Source organism: Dipodomys spectabilis, unplaced genomic scaffold, assembly GCF_019054845.1.
Source record: "Dipodomys spectabilis isolate Male_0828 unplaced genomic scaffold, ASM1905484v1 ptg000163l, whole genome shotgun sequence".
Taxonomy (NCBI): domain Eukaryota; kingdom Metazoa; phylum Chordata; class Mammalia; order Rodentia; family Heteromyidae; genus Dipodomys; species Dipodomys spectabilis.
Genome location: NW_024870840.1, coordinates 16,471,172 through 16,493,692, shown reverse-complemented (window position 1 = coordinate 16,493,692; position 22,521 = coordinate 16,471,172). Strand labels below are relative to the sequence as shown.

The window sequence follows — 22,521 nt, the reverse complement described above, 5'->3', positions numbered from 1 at the left end:
ACCCCCGCCCCCACCCCGAACTGAGCTAAATAAACCTTTCTTCTTTATCATGGTAGCTGCCTCAAGTATTTCATCACAGTGCTGCAAAGCTGATTAATACAACAGAGAGGCAGAGCTGGAAATCCTACTAAACAGTAGAGGGAAGCGCATTGGTAAAATCTCTAAGCTTGGATTTTAAGTCATTTTGCTATTGCAGCATTAAAATAATCTTTGAGTGTCCAAAAAATTCTTTGATCCTCACAAATATTCTGTAAGCAAGTTCTAGAGCTTGACTGACAAATTCCAGTCTAACCCGTTCCTTGCAAGCTGGTTCACCCAAGGCAAACGCATTAAACTTTAGATTTAGAGCCCTCCAAACCTACTTTCAGGCAATGGCCACGAAGAGTAATGAACATAGAAAATCCTCCCTCTGCGCGGAACTGGGTCCATGGCAGGAACAACGAAATCCTAAGTTCTTTGCAGAGAGCAGAATCAAGCCTAACACAGGAGCGGACTTGGCTCTTTGGGCCAGAATGGGTGCATATAACCCAGCTCCATCCAAAGATCCATCGCTTTCAGTGGGGATCAGTGACCAGAGAGAAAGTGGCTTCTCCCTCAAGGAAAAGTCAAGAAGGACAAGGATGTTCACAGATACTTGGTGGGCAAACAGTCCCAGGGACAAGTGTAGCCAATGAATGACATGTAGGCCCCAGCAACATAGGTCCCTTCTACAATACCTTTCTTCAGATTGTCTCCTGCTTACAGTCCCTATTGGCTGGTTGTCCAAGGGCACACTGGAAGCCACAAGCTGACCATACACAAAGCAAACTCTCCACCAATCAAAGCTTAGTACCTACCTCACCCTGCCCCACCTACTCATCTCCCAATCAGAGTTTAAGTGAGAAATAATCTTCTATTGTGACAAGCTATGGAGACCTGAGATTGTCTTTTATAAATAGCTAATATGGCAAGTACAATATTACCATACTGTGTGTACTATAGTACACTTAAGCAGCACCTGGTAGGTAATAAGCTGTGTGAAAGTAGCTATTATTGTTACGATACCCATTTGACAGATTGGAAAACTACAGTTTACAAGTATGTCTGATTCCAGAGTCAATGGCTGTTTTATATTTACCTTTCAGCAGATGATAATAATAATGATGATGATGAATATAATAATAATAGTAATAAATAATAATTAGAGTACTTTTAGAGGATGAATGTGTCATCTGGCTCAAGGTCATAAAGAGTAACAGATTTAGATAATTTTTTGTTGTTGTTGTTGGTCGTGAGGCCTGAACTCTGGGCCTGGGCACTGTCCCTTGGCTCTTCAGCTCAAGACTAGCACTCTACCACTAGAGTCATAGCTCTACTTCTGGCTTTTTCTGCTTATGTGGTGCTGAGGAATCGAACCCAGGGCCTCATGCATGCAAGGCAAGCACTCTATCACTGAGCCACCTTCCCAGCCCCGAGTAACAGATTTAGAATTAGGTTTGCCTCCTATTCAAGCCACAGCACCCAGACTTTGACCTGCCTTTTTCCAGGTTGGTCCCTCAAGGCTTTCTTGGGTTATTATTTTTATTTTATTTTCCTGAAACATTCAACTTAAATGGCACAGCAGGGAAATGACAAATGTGCACATGCACGCGTACACACACACATACACACACACACACACACACACACACACACAACCCTCTACTGACCTAAATTCCAGGTTTTAATTTACATTGAGCCAGTTAATTAAAAATCTGTGCAGTAAGGAAAGACACTGTAAGGTTGGCTCATCAGATGGCTGCATTCTTCAAGTAACATTTCTGTCCAGCACAAGACACAACAGTAAAGAACAGAATGACCAGCTCTGAGACAGGAAAACTGCCTAGCAAGTATTTACTGCAAACTTGAGCCCACTGGTTACAGAAAAACAGATGACCTGCAAACTACCGGCTACCAAGTCAGTATTAGCAAGGGTTTCTGTTAATTAATGTTTAGGAAAAAAATCACTGGAGATCCCTGAAATGAAAGAGATAACTCAAAATCCCCAAAGTACCCTTATCACCAGACTGGTGAATCTGTTTCTTAAGGAAGTCATTATTATCGAGTGCCTACTATGTGGCTGGGGTTTTCAGAGACAGAATCGGATCTAAGCCTCTAATCTCCCCCTATGAGCTAGGTTTGGGTTCTCTGATGGAGTTCTCATTATGGAAATGAGGAAAACCAAATTCAGCAAAAGTCACCTGCGAGAAAGTAGAACAGCTGAGATTCCAGGCGAGCTCTTTCCGTCAGGTTTCACCCCTTTCCCCCCAACCCTTGGCCTCTTCCAGTCTTCCCTTCTCATTCTTTCTGGGTTTTAAAATAGTATTTAGTCGAACACTGGTGACTCATGCCTGTAATCCTCACTACTCAGGAGGCTGAGATCTGAGGATCATGGTTCAAAGCCAGCCTTGGCAGGATAGTCTGTGAGATTCTCATCTTCAATTTACCACCAAAAAGCCAGAAGAAGAGCTGTAGCTATAATGGTAGAGGGCTAGCCTTGAGTGAAAAAGCTGAGGGACAGTGCCCAGAGTCTGGGTTCAAGGCTTAGGACCGGGGCTCGTACAGGTGTGCACACACATACACACCAAAGAAGATTTGAGAAACTCCAAAAGTAATTGTCACTGCATAATATAGAACATCAACTTGCTCAACTCAAAAGGTACTTAATAAGCACCGTGTACTGGGCTCTGTCTTAAACTTAGCAAAGAATATGACATGTGAAAATGTAAAGTTCAGTACTGCCTGGTTCAGTGTGGTAGGAACAAAAGGTGAATCAATCAGGACAAAAATAATGTCAAGTTGTACAGAGTCTCTGTTCAATTATGAAGATAGTGAAGGACGACCCGAAGGCAGGAGACTCATCTGTCACTAGCACCAGATAAGATAGTAATTAAGGCCTAGATGCTGCCAAGTGTGGTGGCTCACACCTTTAATCACAGCTATTTGGGAGGTGGAGGTAGAAAGGTCATGACCCCTAGCCAGCCTATGCAAAAGCAAGGAACTTTATCTGAAAAAGTAAAAGGACTGGAGGTGTGGCTCTAGTGGTAGAGTGCGTAGCAAGCACAGGGCCCAGTGTTCAAATCCTGGTACTGCCAAAGGTGGTAGGGGAGGAGAGGGAGGAAAGAACAGAGTAGTGTGGTGTGAAGCTCAGCTGTCCACCTTCAATTATACAAGGTGCTCAAGTTTCCTGCCTCAGTTCCCTCTTCTAGCGCTTTTTCGAAAGAACACTGAACACTGGGAGATGAGATGGATTAATATAGAGAGTAGTGCTGTCGGTCCTCATCTCTTTTCCAGTACTGAGTTCCTAGCATTTAGAAACTGTTCAATAAATATTGACTAGCAAATGAATTCCCAAATGAATGAATAAGGGGTGTTACTGAGTTAAATCTAGTAGGAAAGTTATGCTCTCCTTAATAAGGCTGTTGGCTCAGAAAAACCTGCCACGAAAAAAACAGCTCAAAGAACTAGGCCTGATGTTTAATGTATGTTTCACGTGGTTAAGGCATTACTCACTCATTCCACAGCTCCTCACACATGCCCTGCCATTTTGAACAAGCCCAAGGAGTCCAGATGAAGAGATCACAGAGAATTACAGCACTGTCTCCTTCCAGAGGAGGTCCAAGGCCTCCCTCCCCTGCTTCCTCCCTCCACATCCCCCCCCAAAAAATCCCAGGAGTTAAGCTCAGTGGTGTGGGAACCAAAGAGCCAGCCACACTCACCCTGCCCCAAACCAACAGTGTGGTCTTTTCTTTCCTGAAATGATCCCTACTCCAAAAAAGCATAAGCACCAACACTGTCATTACAAGACATGATGAAGGATCATAAAAGTACAATCTATTTGAAAAAACGCAGACAGGCTGCTAACAGAGCTACAGAGGACTGGGGCTTCGTGGCATGCACACGGGGCTCCTTGCTTGGCGGATGAGGGGCCTCTGAGGTTCAACAAAGTGGCTGAGTCACAGTTTAAGAGACTGGTGGACAAGGGGGACAGGGTCCCCCGGTTTGCAAAACGGGATTATTTTGGGGAGGATGAGAATTCCTCACAAAGAACAATGGAGGGAGAGGGAAAGAAAAAGGGAGTCCCAGCCCCAAGAGGTGGGTTCAGAGTAGGGGGAAGGAGTCACCCCCTCTGGGCTCTTTTTTTTTGGGGGGGGGAAGAGGAAGACGAGCAGTGAGCTTCCAACCAGAGACCAATCTGCCTGGAGGTGGTGGATGGTGACAGGTGAATCCCCTCATTGTGAAGAAGCACATTGCCTTTCCCTCCCCTCTTCCCCCAGATGTTTCCATTCTCAGCCTGGATGTGGAGTGTGTGTGTGTGTGTGTGTGTGTGTGTGTGTGTGTGTGTGTGTGTGTGTGTGTGTGTGTGTGTGTGTGTGTGTGCGCGCCCTTGTATGTAGATATCATCAATGGGGGTTGTGCTGTGCCCTTCTTTGGCTGGCAAAGAAGGGGGAAGGGCTCTGGCAAATAGACCCTGGAGAATGTGTGGGGATTGATGCGTACCCCCCCCCCTCCCCGCCAACCCCCACACACACTTTGCCTTTTCCTCCCCATCCCCCACAGATGATCAAATCCAGGTGAAGGAGTAGAGCTGAGCAGCAGGGCCCGTTTCCAAGGGGTTTGGGGCTGGAGCGGTGTGCCAGGGCCCTGAGCTCGCTCGCTCCTGCGCACACTCACCGGGCACTCCCACACACATACACACGCACGCACCGACTCACACACATACACATCTGCACATGTACACGCTCGCGCGCGCACACATGAACACACCTGTGTTCACACACACACATGCACACACTTGTCGCGCCTGCTCCATCCCTTCCCGGGGGTCCCCGGGAAACAGGCAGCAACACGACTGAAATCTCCAGAAGGGCTGCATTTCAGCCCCGAGCCCGCCAACCTCCGGCCAAACCACTGAATATGTAACAAAAGTTTGACTCCAGCTCCTCCAGTCCCCAGTGACGCTTCTACCATTTCCTGTGGAAAATTGAAGCTTTTGAAGTGTCTCCTCGGGCTTTCGGCGACAGACGGCGGGGCGGCCAGGGCCAGCTGGAACGCACGCGTCCCCACCCTCGCCCTCCCCTCTGCGCCCTACGCGGCTGCGGGTTCGAACCCGCCAGGGGAAGTCTCCAAATCGGGGGAGGGGGCATGCGCACCGAGAGGGGAGGGCAGGATCCGTGGGAGCACGACGCCCTCACCTGACGAGCCTCCCTCCCGTCCCCGGGGGTGACAGGCGCGGCTCCCCCGCCAGCCCGGAACCCTGAATGGCCGGAGCTGGACGTGGCCACTGAGGGCCTGGTGCTTTGGGGGGGCGGAGAAGGGCGTCGGGAGAGGGGGAGAAAACAAACTTGGCGCTGCGGACTCCACCTCTCACCACGCCACACCTCTGCCGGCCGGTCGGAAGGGGTCCCTGCCGCCGGCCCCCGCCCCTTCCCGGGTTACCCCCGGCCAGCGTCCCCCGAGGGAGGGCGGGGAGGGGACAAGTGCAAGAACCCCCGGTGGTGGCCCGATCCTAGCTCGCGGGCACGGGAAAGGCGCATCTGAACCGCGTTCTGGCACAAGATAAATAAATAAATGAGAAGTAGGTACTAGGCGCAAACGCCTCACACCCGCCCTGGAAACTCGCCTTGGGGTTTTGCGCACCGACCCGGGCTGCTTTGCGCTCCAGGACCTGAGTGAGGGCTTGCTAAGGGATGCAACCTGCGGGGCTTCTGACGATCTGCAGCTGGGTGGCCCCTCCCAAAGCCCCGGTTCAACAAGAAGCCAGGGGGTGTGGGGAGGGGGGGGCACAAGACGAACTTGCGCCCAAGAGTTGGGAGAGTTAGGTGGGGCACCCGCGCCGCCACTTACCGCTGGCGTTCTTCCCGCAGATGAGGTGCTGGTAGGGCTGCAGGAGCCCCCAGATCTCGGAGTCGTTGTTGACCGTGTGCTCCAGGGTCTCCACGGTGAACTTGGGCGCCTCGTGGAGCGCGTGGTGATGGTGGTGGTGGTTGGCGGCGGCGGCCGCAGGGACGGCGGCGGCGACCCCCGGGCCGGGCGGGGCGCAACAGCCGCTGCCCCCGCTGGCGCTGCTGGCTGCGCTGCAGGCGCCGCCGCTCGCCGCGCCCCCGCCCGGCGGCGCCTCCCGCTCTTTCTCCGCCGCGGGGGCCGCACCCGGGCCTGAGCCGGGGCCTGGGCCGGAGCCGGAACCGGAACCGGAGCCCGAGCCCGGGCCACCGCAGCTCCGGGGTAGCCCGGAGGCCACCACCCGGGAGTAGATGTCCCGGAAGAGGCTCTCCATGCAGGCGGTCAGGTAGATGGCTGCGTGCTCGTGGATGCGCAGCGCCACGCGGCTGTCCACCATCCAGCGGTACACGCGGCCCACGGAGAAGGTGAGGCCGCAGCGCGCCGACTTCCCGCGGCCCAGGCGGTCGCCGCCGGCGCTGCTCATGTTATAGAGGGACAGGGCGGCCAGGGCGGCCGCGGTGCAGTGCGCAGCCAGGCCCCAGGACAGCACGATCTCCATGGCGCTCTGGATCTCATACTTGGTGCACTTGGCGAAGCGCAGGCTCAGGCGCTGCGCCTCTTTGGCGATGCGCACCAGCGCCCGGCTCACCAGCATCGATAGCTTGGCCAGCGCGTCCTTGGGCAGGCTGCCGGGGGGCGCCGGGCCTGCCCGGGGGTCCCGAGAGCGCAGCAGCAGCGCCTCCAGCTCCTGGAGGGTCCAGGGGACCTCGTCGAGGTCCGGCAGCAGCCGCGAACAGTGCTGGCCGGCGCAGTCCAGCCCCTCGGAGTCTTCCACCAGGGCAGTGTTGACCGTGTCAAAGCTGTTGTGCCGGCTGTGCATGGAGTCAGCTAGAGGCGGCCAGCAGCTCCCGCCATACGGGGACGACGCCGGGTGCGAGTCGGAGCAACACAGGGACAAGTTGGAGGAGCGCACCGAGTCCGCCGCGCCACCATAACCCGAGTCCAGCGTCAGATCCTCCAGCGTCCGCACCACCGGCTTCTTACCTCTCCTGGCCATCGCTGCGCCACTTCATGCTGCGGCCGCCGGGGGGTCGCGGGGGCTCCGCGGGCTCCGCGCTGGCTCGGCTCACTTTCCCACCGGGCGTCACTACTTTGGGCTGCCTCCCGGAGCCACCGCCGCCGCCGCTGGAATTACACAGCCGGGCACGGGCGCTGTCGCCGTCGGCTCCCGTCCCCGCCGGAGCTGGGACGCGCTAGGAACGAGCCAGGCCAGCGGGGAAGCTCCCGCCGGGACTCGCCCCTGGCATGCCAAAAGAAAAAGTGTCCATCAAGCCCGCCCCTCCCCGGGGCTCGGGTGGGTCCAGATGCCGCCCGCCGCAGTGTGGGTACGACCCCCCCACCCACCCACCCACCCCTCCCGCCCCAAGCCCGCCCCGGATGCCACCGCCGCAGCTCCGCGGGCGGCCGGCCCCGCGCTCGCCGCTCCCGCCCGCCCCGCACTGGAGCACTGGAGCTGCCCCGAGCCTGCCAAGCCTGCCCAACGCCAGCAGAGCCCCGGACAGCCCGGGGAGGGGGGGGGCGGGAGTATGCAAAGAAGGGCCCGTGGAGAGCCAATGGCATCGGAGGATGCTAATTGCCCTTCTTTTAAAATTCTTCCTGTCCACGCGGCCCCGCCCTCCGAACACGCCCCCCTCCTCCCCTCACCACCCCCCCCCCCCCCGCCTTGACCAAAGGCTGCAGCTAGTGGGGAGCAGCGAGCGGCCCAGGAATTGGGGGGGACGGGGGTGGGGGACCCGTGGGATCATGGAGGCAGGGAGGCTGCCATCCTGGTTGCCTGGTGCCTTGTTCCTCGCGGGTGAATTCCCACACCGAGGTGGGATGTCCCCAGCGGTCCGCACCGAGTCTGTCCCTGGCTCACTTTCTGCTCCAGTGATTGATTTCGCTTCCCCGCCACCCCCCATACCTGCAGCGGGTTTGGGGGGGGGGGTGTTTTCTTTCTCCCTATCTCCGCACTCCCCACTCCCTTTTGGTACCCAAACCAGTTCTTGTGACTGTTCCAGGCAAGCAATCGGAGGGGCCTGGGCGAGGAACGCCACCCCGAGGCCGAATCTCAGGACAGGAGCCACCTGCCGCCAGGACTCCCTAGGGAGTTATTATTATTATTATTATTATTGCTGCTGCTGCTGCTGCGAGGACCCTGTGCCCATCTTCCAAAGTCCTGGGAGATGTGCTGCAGAAAGGGCTCACGTGCCACTTTGCCTGATGGGCAACCTGCCAACCAGCTCAGCTTTACAATTTTCCCTCTCTCCCTCTTTTTCTCCACACACACTCCCTCTCCCTGCTCCCCCGCCCTGGGGCTTGAACTCAGGGCTTAGTTGCTGTCCTTTAGCTTTTTCCCTCAAGGCTGAGGCTATACCACTTGAGCCACAGCTCCATTTCCAGCTTCTTTTGGGGGGTGGGGGCGGAGGGAAGGGTCTGCTTAACTGAATCCAGTTTGGTGTTGGCTTGGAACTCAAATCCTCAGATCTCAGCTTCCTGAGTACTTAGAATTGCAGATATGAATCTGTGATCGCCTCTGCTCTTTTGCTTTTGACTAAAGAAAAAAATATGCACGACTTAGCTGCATCTCTGTGTCAAGTGGCATTGCCTGGATTACTTGTGTGGCAGCACCCATCCTAGCAGAAACTACATTTTATTCATCTGGGAATCCCAGCAGTTCCTCTTTTATGAGAAGTCTGCTCCTACAAGGGAAGCCTGCCCAGACTTCCCAATACTTGTTTGGTCCTTCTGCTGCTCCTCTCTCCTGTGACTGTGAATCTCTTGTCACATTGGTAGCTATAGACTGCATATTTGCCTGGACTCTTCACTGTGAGGAGGTTTGCCATGCACAGGCCTAGCACAGAGGAAGAATCCACCCGCCTTTGAGCTGTTCGTTTGGATGCTCACGATGGCCAACAGGTCTATGAAAAGATGTTTAATACCACCATCATCAGGGAGCTGCAAATCAAAACCATAATGAGCTGTCGCCTCACACCTGTTAGGATGGTGATTATCAAAAAGTCAAAGATAACAAGCATTGGCAAGGAGAAGGGGCGCCTCTGCGCATGGTGAGTGGAATGTAAATTAGGATGGTCATTAGGGAAAATAATGCAGACTTTTCCTTGAAAAAATTTTAGTTAGAACTATGATTTGGCATCCTACGTGGGGATATCTATTCAAAGGAAACTAAAGAACTGTTTAGAGGAGCTGAATGCATCCCGTGTTCACTGGAGTCCTTTGCAGTAGTCAAATGATGGAAACAAATGAAGAGTCTGTCACAGAAGAATGGAGATAGATAGATAGATAGATAGAATCTCTCTATACAAATGTATACATATGCTGCCAAAATATCACGTTGTACCTCTTTACCACGCGCACTTTGTAATTTGTTGCTCAGACCTCAGCAAAGCTGGGAGTGAGGGCCAGTAGATTATCTGGTGTTTCCCTCGTATCTATGAGCCCCAACTCTGCCATCACACTGTAGCTACTACCATCCTAACATACGCTTGTTACCTCTCACTTTGACTATTAGTGATTTTCTACCCATCTTCTGCCTTTTTGTTCTCCAATCCACCCAGTCTGAAAATCTTCCAGCAGACCCATTCTCATTTTATCACATGAAAAAAATCGTGTTATCCAAACCAAATGTAAACTGGGCTATTATGACTCACATCTGTAATCCTACACATTCAGGAATCTGAGATCTGAGGATCACAGTCCAAAGTCAGCCTGGCTGGAGAGAAAATAATCTGTGAGACTCCTATCTCCAATTTACTGGCAAACAAACAAGCAAACCAAATAAAACAAAACAGAAGTAGAGATATGGCTGATAGAGTGCCAGTTTTGAATGCAAAAGCCAATTAAGAGTGTGAGGCCCTGAGTTCAAGCCCCAAAGTAACAGCAACAACAACAAAAAAGCAAAGACTCTCCATTGTTTTATAGGTTCACAAAATGCATACTGATTAGCTAGCTGGCCAGATCTGTTAACAAATATTCTATCCATAACATTGAAGCTTTTCCTAAGGGGTAATCTAATAGTCTGAACTCTGCCTCCTTCTCTGGCCTTATGAGCACACATATACTCCTACAGACACACACTTCTATGGACAGAAACACAGATGCACACACACACACACACACACACACACACACACACACACACAGAGCAGTGATTATTCTGTAAACTATTTTGCATTCTTCTCAAAATGTTTCCTCCAAGTTTTATAGTAGAATCATTTCCCCATGCTATTAGATAGTCATCCAAAATACTCTTTTATTGTGGCTACAAAATATTCTCTGGGTATGCTTCAACCTTAATTAGAATACTGATTCCAAGTTGGTTGTTTCTGCTTATTATGGATAAGTAATGCTTGGATGAACATAAATAATGCTTCAGTGCTATAAGTCTTATGTTTGTTATTGTCTAAGCAATGCAGATAAGCACATGCTGAAGATTAAAAATGTTTAAATCCAAAAGCTAGGCATTGGTGGCTCATGCCTGTCATCCTAGCTACTCAGAACACAAAGATCAGGAAGATCAAGATTCAATGTGAGCCTGAGCATACACTAGAGACCCCATCTCAATCAACAGCTGCAGGCAATGGTGCATGCCTGGCATCCTAACTATGTGAGAAGCATAAAGAGGGGGATCTAGGTGCAAGCAGGCCAGGGCATAAACACAAGACTCTATTTTAAAAATAAAACGTTCTGGAAGCCTGGCTTACATGGCAAATCAACTGTTTTGTAGAAGCAAGGCCCTGAGTTCAAGCCCCAGCACTACCAAAAAATTGAAAATCCAGAAATGAAACTACTGGAATTATTTTGCCTAGCAGATGAGCAAAGGTTTATAAGGCCAATCTTGATTGAAGTGTGTCAAGACAGAGCATAATGCTGGGTAGTATTTTGAAGGATGCCTTGACAGTGTGTGTCAAATGCACAACATGTGGCTTTTCGGAAGTCACATTTTGTGGTTATTCAAAGTGATACTTGAACAGTTTCTGAAGTAATATGGGGTGCTTTTGCTAATATTGAGTTAACATGGTACTTTAGGAAATAAAATACATGTGTATGTATGTGCACACATACGCAGCTTGAACTCAGGGCCTGAGTGCTATCTCTTATCTTTTTTGTTCAAGGCTGGTACTCCACCATTTAAGCCACAGCTCTACTTCTGGCTTTTTGATGGTTAATTGGAGATAAGAGTTTCACAGATGTTCTAGCCCAAGCTGGCTTTGAACCAAGATCCTCAAATCTCAGCCTCTTGAGTACCTAGGATTACAGGTGTGATTACAGTAGCTAGGATTACAACTTTTAATAAGGCCATATGTATTTAATTCTAATAATTCATATAAAGGAATATGAAGGAGTTGCAAAGAATAACCATGGTGACCTTTATTTCCAAAATCTATCTGTATATTAAGGAAAATTTAAAATATATGTTTTGGAGGTATATACAAAGCAAAAATCTCATTTATGAAAAATGTAGAGCTAAATATATACATAAGTATGTAAATGTGCAAATAGAATGGAAATAATAGCTATAATCTAGTTCCTTTGGGTTTTTAAGACGACTTTTGTTCATTCTCTGATGCTTTCCTTTTTGTTTTTTCTTAAACTTCTGAACTTTTTGCAAAAAAAAGCATCATTTTTACCAGAGCCATTTTCAAAAGAAAGTAAAATTGTTTTCTGCCCATGAATCTGACTGCCTAGCAATCAAAGCATGAATAGAAGACTCATCTTGCCACATTCTACAAGTAAACCATTGGATGTATCAGCTCAATGCTGGTGCAACAACCATAATGCAAACTGGCCTCATTCATCTGTAGTCATGTGTATGGATCTTCTCAGGGCCTCCTGATACTATCATGTGGGAATCTAGTAGCCACACAGCTGGGCTTTGAAGCCTGCACCACCACTTAGCAGCTTTGTAACCTTGAGCAAGTTCCTTAGCCTCTTAGGCCCTGCCCTGCTGTTCATCATTCATTAGGGATAATGGTTAGATGGAAATGAGTCTCATTTTCCTGCCCAGACTGGCTTTGTGCCACATTCCTCATATCTCAGCTTCCTGAGTAGCTAGGATGACAGGTGTGAGCCACCAGTGGCCAGCTCCAAATCAGACTTTCAGACTGACTTTTCAGATGTACTCCTGCATCCCTTCTGTTCATATTTCATTACCAGTCATCAGCCACATCTACCTTCGAAGGAGCAGGAAAATACAAACAGATCACCTACCCAGAAAGCCGAGTGGAATATTCGTGAACAATTATAAAAACCACATACTACAGATACAGCCTTCAGATCCTCCAGTAATATTATCCTAGACTGGGGGTGAGGGGAGGGAATTTCTTTCACTGACAGACTCAAAGGAGATGCAAACTTTCCCAAGTTCATTATCTGCAAGCAATCTGGTCTGTTAAAATCTGATGGTGCAGGTGATGAGCAGTTGGGGAGTGGAAGGAAAACAGACAGGCATGTGTGGTGTCTCTGTGCCCTCTGGTGCTAGGGTGACATGAGATCGCAAATGGAAATGGTTCCAGGATACTTCCCACCCACAGTCTGCTTTGCTCTTGGGCTGATCCTAACTTCCTTTCCTTGGGGAGGTCTGACCTGACCGCATGACCCCAGACTAGGTCAAGTTCCCCTGGTTCAACCTCAGCACATGCTCACTTCTCCTTCACAGCATGTGTCCTAATTTGTAATTATAGATTCATGCTAGTTGGTTAATGTCTTTGCCCTCTAACTGGACTCACAGCTACAAAGCCCATCACCTGGCAACATTAGACATACTCAAAAAATGGTCAGGCATGCTAATGTCTTTGTGGAATCTCAGCACTCAGAGGCTGAGGATGGTGCGTTCAAGGTCAGACTGGGCTACACAGTAATCCCACACTTGTGTGAGGTTTGTAGTAAGGTTTCCTCTTAAAAGAACAACATGAATAGGAAAAGGAAGAAGAGAAAAGGAAGGGGAAAGAAAGGAAAAGGAAGAAGGAAAGATTGTTGGAGTGGATAGATAGATCGATGTCCTCGTAACGGAATCTGCTCCCAAATGATGCTACTATAGTATTTTTAACTTGAAAGTTTCCATCTTGTGACCCAATTCTCTGATGGGTAACTTTAGACAGTTACTCCCCTACCCCACCCCCCAACAAGCCATTCCTTTCTTTCCATTATTCTACCAAAGTCCTCTCTGAAATGCACCAACCACCTCTTGTCCCTACTGTTTTGTTTTGTTTGTGTGTGGGAGGTGTGGGGGGGGGGGAGGTTGTGGGGCTTGAACTGAGGGGCTGGGAGGTGTCCCTGAGCATTTTTACTCAAGGGCAGTGCTCTACCACTTTGAGCCACAGCTCCACTTCCATTCATTGGAGATAAGAGTAGCACAGAATTTCCTGCCTGGGCTGGCTTTGAACCTATGGTTCTCAGATCTCAGCCTCCGAAGTACCTAGGATCACAGGCATGAACCATCAGCTCCCAGCTTGTCCCTACTCTTTGAAAGAGGCTTGGTTCCTTTGGTTTCCCAGGGCCAGACTCATGGCTTGAACACTAGCTTTGAGCAAAAGAGCTCAGGGACAGCACCCAGACCCTGAGTTCAAGCCCCATGACTGACCAAAAAAATAGACAAGATAAGAGACTCATTATCTGACCTAGGTAACTGTTACTTAGTTAACCCCTCTGTACATCACCTTTGTAATAACAACAATAACAACAAAAAGGGAACTTCTGATACTATAAGACTTGTCTATGGTAGAATGTTCCAATGTACTGGCAGTCATTTTCCAAGGAGGACTTTTCTGTTGTGTTCTTATAATCCCCAGGGTCGTTACCCTGGTGACATCACCCATCTCCTCTTGTTCAGACTGCCTTGAAAGAGCTTCACTCCCCTGGCTCCCTCAGCACCTGTCTTACTGCCCCATTCAGATCTAGTTCTACTCTGCTGCTGTGACTGACTGTGTTCCATCGCCACCAGAAACGAAGAATGCAGGCCTCCTGTCCAACCTCATCGCACTCTCTGAAAGAAATTACAGTGTCTTGTAGAGGAACTGTACCACTCGTGGTATACTAAAATCTGTTGTGTCTTCACATGTTTTACCTTCAGAACCCAGCTCAAATGTTACCACCTTGATAAGAACCTCCACACTCCCCTCACACTGCCATTTTGCAAGTTTCCTATAAAGCACTGACCATGTGCCATCACTGTAACCCTTACCAGTCACTACTCACTATGATCAAAGTCTTGGCCAGCAGGTACGGTAGCAGTTTGCTCTTTTCTCTATGCAGTAGAGTAGTGGATACAAGTATAGGCTTGAGGTTAAAAATAAAGAAGACTCAAGACTGTGTATGTTTTAGATACATTTTTCTCCTTGATGGTACTGGGTTTGAACTCATGGCCTTATATTTGGGTGGCAGGCCCTCTTACTATAGAGCTATTCCTCCAGTCCCTTTTTGTAGATACAATCTTGATTCTTTCCGTAACACATGCCCAGGCCAAAACTCTGCCTGGCTTCCTGTCATAGCTTGGATGACAGATGTGTACAACAGTATCGAGTTCTCAATTGATAAGGGGTCTCTAGAATTTTTCTGCCCTCCTTGTTCTCAAACTGCGATCCTCCTGATATGAGCCTCCCTAGCAGCTAGTGCTATAGTCACTGGTACTCAGCTTGATTTTTTGTTGTTGTTGTTGTTGTTGTTAGTCATGGGCCTTGACTCTGGGTTTGGGTGCTGTCTTTCAGCTCTACAGCTCAAGGCCAGCGCTCTACCACTTGAGCCACAGTGCCACTTCTGGTTTTATGAGGTTTATTGGAGATAAGAATCTTATGGCCAGGCTGGGAAGGTGGCTCAGTGGTAGGGCGCTTGCCTTGCATGCCTGAGGCCCTGGGTTCGATTCCTCAGCACCACATAAGCAGAAAGAAAAAAACCGGAAGTGGCGCTGTGGCTCAAATGGTAGAGCGCTAGCCTTGAGCTGAAGAGCTGAGGGACAGCGCCTAGGCCCAGAGTTCAGGCCCCACAACTGGACCCAAAAAAAAAAGAACTGTTAGCCAAAATAAACCTTTAAAAAAAAAAGAATCTTATGGCCTTTCCTGTCCGGGCTGGCTTTGAATCACGATCCTCAGATCTCAGCCTCCTGAGTAGCTAGGATTACAGGCATGAGCCACCAGCACCTGGCCCAGCTTGATTTTTAAATATCTCATTCACCTCTGAATTTCCAATCTATTATTTACTTTTTTGTTGACAAATCATAATTCCTTCTAATTTGATTGTAGACATGTGAGAAAATTCATGGACTCAAGACACTACGGAACAAGTGGAAAGTCTCCAATAAACACTAGCTACCATTTGTGAGTGTGTGTGTGTGTGTGTGTGTGTGTGTGTGTGTGTGTGTGTGTGTGTGTGTGTATGCAAGTCCTAGGGCTTGAACTCACAGCCTAGGTGCTGTTCCTGAGCTGCATTTGATCAAGGTTAGCACTTTGGCAGTTAGTTTATTGGCGATAAGAATCTCTGCCTTGGCTGCTTTCAAGTCATAATCCTCAGATCTCAAATCTCAGCCTCCTGAGTACCTAGGAGTACAGGTTTGAGCCACCAGTGCCTATCTTAGCTACTATTTTCAAAGACTCATCTTTTAACCAGAAATGAGATCCTATTGAATACTACTGGTTTATAGTCTACTTTTTTTTCCCCAGTTAAATATATCACTTTTGTCCCTGCCCTTCGATGTTTTCTTACATTTTTTTCCAGTTTTTGATTTTGAAAACTTCCCGACAGAGTCATTAACCATTCTTGTCCAACCTCTGCACCACTGCTCATATTTGCTCTCTGACTCTGGGAAGTACATACTGCATGTATGTACAAGTATGCGCTCTTCAGCTCAAGGCTAGTACTCTACCTCTCGAGCCACAGTGCCACTTCAGTTTTCTGGTGGTTCATTGGAGATAAGAGTCTCACGGCCTTTCCTGTCCAGGCTGCCTTTGAACCAAGATTCTCAGATCTCAGTCTCTTGAGTAGCTAGGATTACAGGTATGAGCCACCGGCACCTGGCCCTGCATATATTTTTGTTGTTCTGAACTACATGAGTTCAGAGGAAAATGCATCCAACTCTTAGAGTTACTTCAGCATGCATTCTCTATTTCCCTACAAGAAATTTACAAGGCCATTATCACACTCATGGATGTAATAATATCCAATAACATGTCATTCATATTCTACTGCTAGCTTTTCTTTCACCATTTATAATGACTGTATACGATTCCACTGAACGGATGTCCAATAATTTTCTCAACACCTCTATTGGTGGATAGTTAGTTTCTTTTCAGCATTGCATAAACATGCACAGCTCTGTAAAATGCCTTTACAACTAGGAATATATTTGACTTCTTTGGAAAAACATTCTACGATGGAATTTAGTTCAAGGATATACAGTGTTCTAAGAATTTGATGCACGATGCTAAATCGAATATTAAGAAGATTGGACTATTTTGGAGGTAGAGATAGGAAGGATCAAGGTTTGAGGCTAGCCCAGGCCAAAAAAAACCCACAAAAATATGATGCCTATAACCGTACAGATAAGGGAATTGAGGCAGAGTTCCCGCAGCTTCCTGAAGGTCACACAGGCTGGATGCCATAACCCAGTAGCAAGGACCAGAGCCTGTGCCATCTTGTTTTATGATGTTGCCTCTCAGTATAGTCTTAACATTTGCTTAATTGTCCTTGAGGATGATTTATTTCTCTCTTCTGTGTTTTATATCTTTGCTTAGGAGAATTCCCTGTGTGTCGATTTCTCTTTTATTTATTTATTCTTGGTCCTAAGATGTTTGTCTTTTCCTTGCTGAGTTTTATGAGCTACTTACAGAATTTCAGCATATAGCTCGTTCTGTTATAGAGATTGCAAGAAATTCTTGCACAACTTGCCTTTTTCTTTGTTTAAATTTACTTACTTAACTTATTTTGCTATCAAAGAATTTTAATTTTCTCCTAGATATGTGTGGCAGTTGTTCCTTAAAAGGTTGGTAGGTTTTAAAAGGTCTTCCCTCTTCTTGAGAGGCTAAATATGATCCAATATTCTTATCTTCTCTCCTCACATTTTATATTCTGAAATCTTCAATCCATCTCATTTCTTCTTATTTTAGCACCAGGATAGAAATGGGTCATGTCAGTGGATGGGTTGGTTCCAGAACATTCGCTATGTCATGGCATCCGGGAAGGTCACATGAATTCCTCAAGAGCAATGTCCCAAAGACAAAATCGCTCCCCATTTCAGTCTGCTTTCTAAACTGACATCCCTTCCCCCCAGTTTTCTAGGGGAGTTTGAAAACACCCGATGTGTTGGACTAACAAGACAAAGCCCGTTTCCCTCACATGCCAAGAATTCATTCGATTTGAAGGACCTTTTCAGGGCTCTATTTGTTCCCAGCATCCTTTAAACATTTTAAATACAGTCCAATGAAGTGTTTCTGGCACTACTTCAATGCCATTATGCTAGCTGCCCTTGAGGACAGGGCTCCGCTTCAACAGGCGGTGCTATTTGCAACAAGGCTGTGATTTTAATGTTCACAAGTAAAATGAAACAATTAGCAATTTCCCAAATATACTTCAGGAGCAACCATTCCAGGCTTGCAGGCTCTGCCATATAGTAGATACTCTGTCAATGTTTGCTCAGTAAATTAGTGCCAGTGTGTGCAGAGTCCAGGGGGAAAACAGCTATGAAATCCATACTGAACGCTTGAATTTCTACAAAGGAGAATCAGCCCACGAGTTTAAAGCTGGGTGTGATGGTTGAGGCCTGCAAGCCTACCTACTTGGAAGTTGGAGAAGTGTGTATTTCAGCTTGAGGTCAGTCTGGCTATGTTTGTAAAACTCTATCTCAGTCAATGGCTGGGCACAGCGGCACACACCTGCCATTCACAAAGGAAAGTACAAAGAGGAGGATGGCAGTCTAAGCCAAGATTGCAGTCAAGGCCCTATCTTGAAAGTACTGATACAACCAGGCATGGTGGCTCACACCTGTAATATTAGCTACTCAGGAGGTTGATCTGAAGATCTCAGGTCAAAGCCAGCCCAGACAGAAACGTCTAGCTGAAAGTGGAGGTGTGGCTTAAGTGGTAAAGTATCAGCCTTGAGTGAAAAAGCCAAGTAAGAGAATAAGGCCCTGAGTTCAAGCCCCAATATTGGCCCAGGTGTATGCGCGCTCACATGCACGCGTGCGCACACACACACACACACACACACACACATTTAGCTTTACTTACAGACTACAGAACAAGAAGATAAAATAAGATTAAAAAGTTGAGAAGTTTGGGATCATCTGAACACATTCTCCCCCTTTAAGAGATTCATGATGAACATTTGCATATTAAAGCCTCATTTATTTCAGCAGTAGAGAAACATGTTTTAAATTAATTAACTCCACTAGGGCAGAAGTAAGTTCTACTGAGATCAGTAATGTTCCCAGGGGCCTCACTGAGTGCTCTTAGATATTTATTGAATGAACGAAAGAATGTACTACTTACCTATTTTTATGTAAAGAATTATTCCAAAATGTAGGGCTTTGAAACAACCAACATTTATGATTTCTCAGATTGGGCATACATCTTGGTGGAGCCTCTACTTCAGAATCTGAGAGGCTGTAATTGGGGGGCGGGGCAGCAGGGCAGGCCTTTGGGGAAAGCCACGTGCAAGATCACTCAGGTGGTGCTGACTAGAGCTTCAGGTTCCTTCTTCTATGGACAGATCCCACAAGACAGCAAGCTTCCCTCAGAGCAAAAGAAATGGTGCCCAAGATAGAAGCCACTGTCCTTTTATAACCTAGTCTCAACACTGATGTCCTTCTGTCTTGATGTACTACTTAGAGGTAGGTCAATAAATGAAGTGCACACTCAAGTGGTGGGGAGCAGTGGGGGAAGAATTGCCCAAGCATATACATGCTAAGTGGTAGGGCCGTTGGCCAGCTTAGAGGCCAAGAGGTAAAACTGTTGACTAGCCTAGAGATCAAGAGATGAGATCATTGGTCAAGAGATAGGACCACTTGTCTATGAGAAGCCAAGAGGTGGGACCATTGGCCAAGAGATGGAGTCATTGGCCAAGAGATGGGAACCAATGGCTAGCTTAATGTCAGGAGGTGGAATCATTAGTTAGCTTAGAGGCCTTCTCTCACAAAGAATAGCTGAAGGAATCCATAATCCTCACCAATTATTTGGCTGGATTTCTTTTTTTTTCCCCAGTGGCTTTTACAACATTTTAGGAAACCTGGAGGACTAATATGTATAGAGTGATAAACTATAGAGCATCAGATCGGACCTAATTCCTCCATGAATACATTTTTTTGCCAGTCCTGGGCCTTGAAATCTGAGCTTGGGAGCTGTCCTTAAGCTCCTTTTTGCTCTACCACTTGAGCCACAGATCTAACTTCTGGCTTTTAGTGGTTAATTGGAGATAAGAGTCTCACAGACTTTCTTGTTCAGGCTGGCTTTGAACTGTCACCCTCAAATCTCAGCCTCCTGAATAGATAGGATTACAGGAGTGAGCCACTGGCTCCAGGTAAATACATTTTTTTAAGGACATAAATATACTCTGCTTACCTGGTGCTACCCCTTGATGAGGTCAGAGGTCAGCCTTTCTGGCCTATATTGTCCTAGCAGAGACAAGCTATACTGACCAGCAGTTTAGGTATCAACTGAAGAAATGGAAAAATTCTGTTATCAGTGTAGTAAAGGCCGCATGTGTCTTCTGGATAAAGCACCAAACACAATGTAGCCCGTGGAACACATGTTAGGATTAATTTTTTGGGGGGGTGGGGGTAGTATTGGGATTTGAACCCAGGGCCTCTCACTTGATATAGGAAGACACCCCCTGACTGAGCCACACCTCCAGCCTCTTTTTGCACTTTGAGACTTTGTTACTTTTGAGACAGGGTCTTGATTCCTGTTCAGACACATATGGACTGAGATCCACTCATGTTAGGTTTCCTATTGTAGCTGGAATGACAGGTGTATACCACCACACCCAACTCTCTTTGACTGAGATGGAATCTTATACCAGATTCTTCCTCCAAACCTTAACCTCCCATGTAGCTGGGATGACTGTGCTCAGCTATGGGCTGAGAGGAGGTCTCTCAAACTTTTCTGCCTGGGCTAGCCTCGAACCATGATTCTCCCACTCTGAATTTTTCCATCTTGCTAGGATTACAGTTATGAGCCACTAGTACCTGGCCCAGGGATTTTAAACATAGTTAGAGAGGCTTGCTGTAGAGCCCAGGATGGCCTCAAACTTGAGAACCTTCTGTCTCAGCCTTTCTAAATGTTGGAACTACAGGTGTATGCCACCATTCCCGGCTTCAATTTTGAATTGCAAAGCTAGTGAGAAACTATCCATGGCAGAGGTGGCATTGGCATCTTGGAGTCATCAAACTGACAACAATTATGAAACTCTTTGGGGGTGCTTAGTGAAACTGTATGTCCTCTTCCCCTAGGAAATTGGGCACAGTCATGTGTTTACCCTGATCAACAAAGCTTGAGGAGAAATAGCATATATTATATCAGAAAGAAACTTTAGGTGTGAGTATATGACTCTCCTTGTACTCTTTTCTTTTCATAGCTTCTGGATTCATTGGGGTTGAAATGGAGCCTCTGTAAGCCTGGGGCCTTGAGCAACTCTGAGGATGGGACAAAGAACAGGACCAATCTTTGTCAAATAAGACATGGGACTACTTGTTACTACAGCATAATCTAGCCGATACAGTCGTCTGAAAGTAAAAATCAGCATATAGTATCCACCAGTGGCAGACTGAGTGTCTAGCAGCAGTAGTGCCAGTGCTGACAGATCGACCAGCCATGACTTTGGCTGAGGTTCTGTTGTATAACCTCTATTGCTTCTTGCCTGTGTTAGGAAAATGGTGGTGAGATAGATCCTTTCAATAAATCTTTTTCTTGCTTAAATCACCCAAGGTAGCTTTCTGTTGCTTGCAACAAAAAAACCCTATCTAATGTCAATCCTATTTCATCTAACAGGAATTTATCGATCCTCATGCTCATTACTGTCCTAACTGCAGGCAATAAAGGTACATTTAATATCAAAACTCAATGATGAATCACACGTACTCCTTAATCTCAAGTGATTTATAATCTCATTAAACAAATAGTATGCACATAAATGTACCTAGCAGAGAAAATTAAAATAAGCATGTGACAATGAAGATACACTGGTGCGTTCTTTAGTTACAAACTTGCAGAAAAAATAAAATCATATAGATAAAATCAGGTAGGGTATTTACATTTTAACTTGCTTGTACTTACTCTTTACTCACCAAAATCAAAGTTTTCTTTTTTTTCTTTTTTATTTTTTTGCCAGTTCTGGGGCTTGAACTCAGGGCCTGGGCTCTGTCTCTGAGCCTCTCTGTGCTCAAGGCTAGCACTCTACCTCTTGAGCCACAGCATCAGTTCTGGCCTTTTCTGTTTATGTGGTACTGAGGAATCGAACCCAGGGCTTCATGCATGCCTAGCAGGCATTCTACCAGTAAGCCACATTCCCAGCCCCAATTAAAGTCTTTTGATTTGAGCAGTATCTTCTCAACATAGTAATAGGATTACTACCATAGTGCTGGGTACATAGCAAGCACTAAATATGTATTTGTTGGATGACTGAATGAATGTGATTAAGGGCACGTAGGCCTTAGAGACCATGGCCAAGGTTCAAGTCTTGCTTAAGCACTTACTAACTCCTTACAGTTTCCTTAAGATTAATCAGTTTTGCTGAGCACCAATGACTCAGCCTGAAATCCTAGCAACTCAGGAGGCTGAGATCAGAGGATCACAGTTTGAAGGCAGCCTGGAAAAAGAAAGTCTCTGAGATCTTATCTCCAATTAGCCCACAAAAAGTTGGAAGTGAAGCTGTGGCTCAAGTGGTAGAGCACTAGCTTTGAACAAAAAGCTCAGGTTCAGCACCAGGCCCTGAGTTCAAGCTGCAACACTGGCATGTGTACACACACACACACACACACACACACACACACACACACACACAAATTAATGAGTTTTGAAACAGAGGTTTAGGAGATCCTTGTCATAAATGGGACTGCCACTGTCGGTGTCTATAAGCTCCATGACCAGTCTATAGAAAGCAGGCAATAAAGAAATCAGGTGCTTAGACACCCATTTGTAAGTACGTGTGTGTGTGTGTGCCTGTGCACACACATTTCCCAGAATTCACTGCCTTGCATTTACTAATTCATACAGTTACCGTTTCTTGGCATTTGCCATGGGCTGCACCTCCTTTAGGACTAAGAATCAGTCTATTGATTACCCCTGCTTCAAATCAGCTAAAAACTGTGTACTTTTCCACAGTCCTGGGAATTCCCCACGTTCTTCCTTATACATCTCCTCCCTGAGAAACAAATCTAACTGTGGCTAAGGCTATGACTCACCTGCCACTCACCATTTCTCCTTTCTTCCTTCTATGAAAGACTTGATTTTCTCTAGAGCAGGAGCACATCTTGCTGTAAGACTTTATTTCCTGACTCCTCCTGTGGCCGACTGCGGC

At 47.3% G+C, this 22,521-nt stretch overlaps 1 protein-coding gene across 1 annotated transcript in view; it reads right to left on the bottom strand.

Moving 5' to 3' along the window:
• The window catches only part of Btbd11 (BTB domain containing 11), a 226,066-nt gene extending 218,797 nt beyond the window's left edge, over positions 1-7,269 (bottom strand). The window contains exon 1 of the mRNA XM_042693126.1: positions 5,866-7,269. Coding sequence (XP_042549060.1) covers positions 5,866-7,018 — 1,153 coding nt within the window. The 5' untranslated portion in view covers positions 7,019-7,269. The remainder of the gene's footprint in view (positions 1-5,865) is intronic.
• Positions 7,270-22,521: the final 15,252 nt, after the last annotated feature.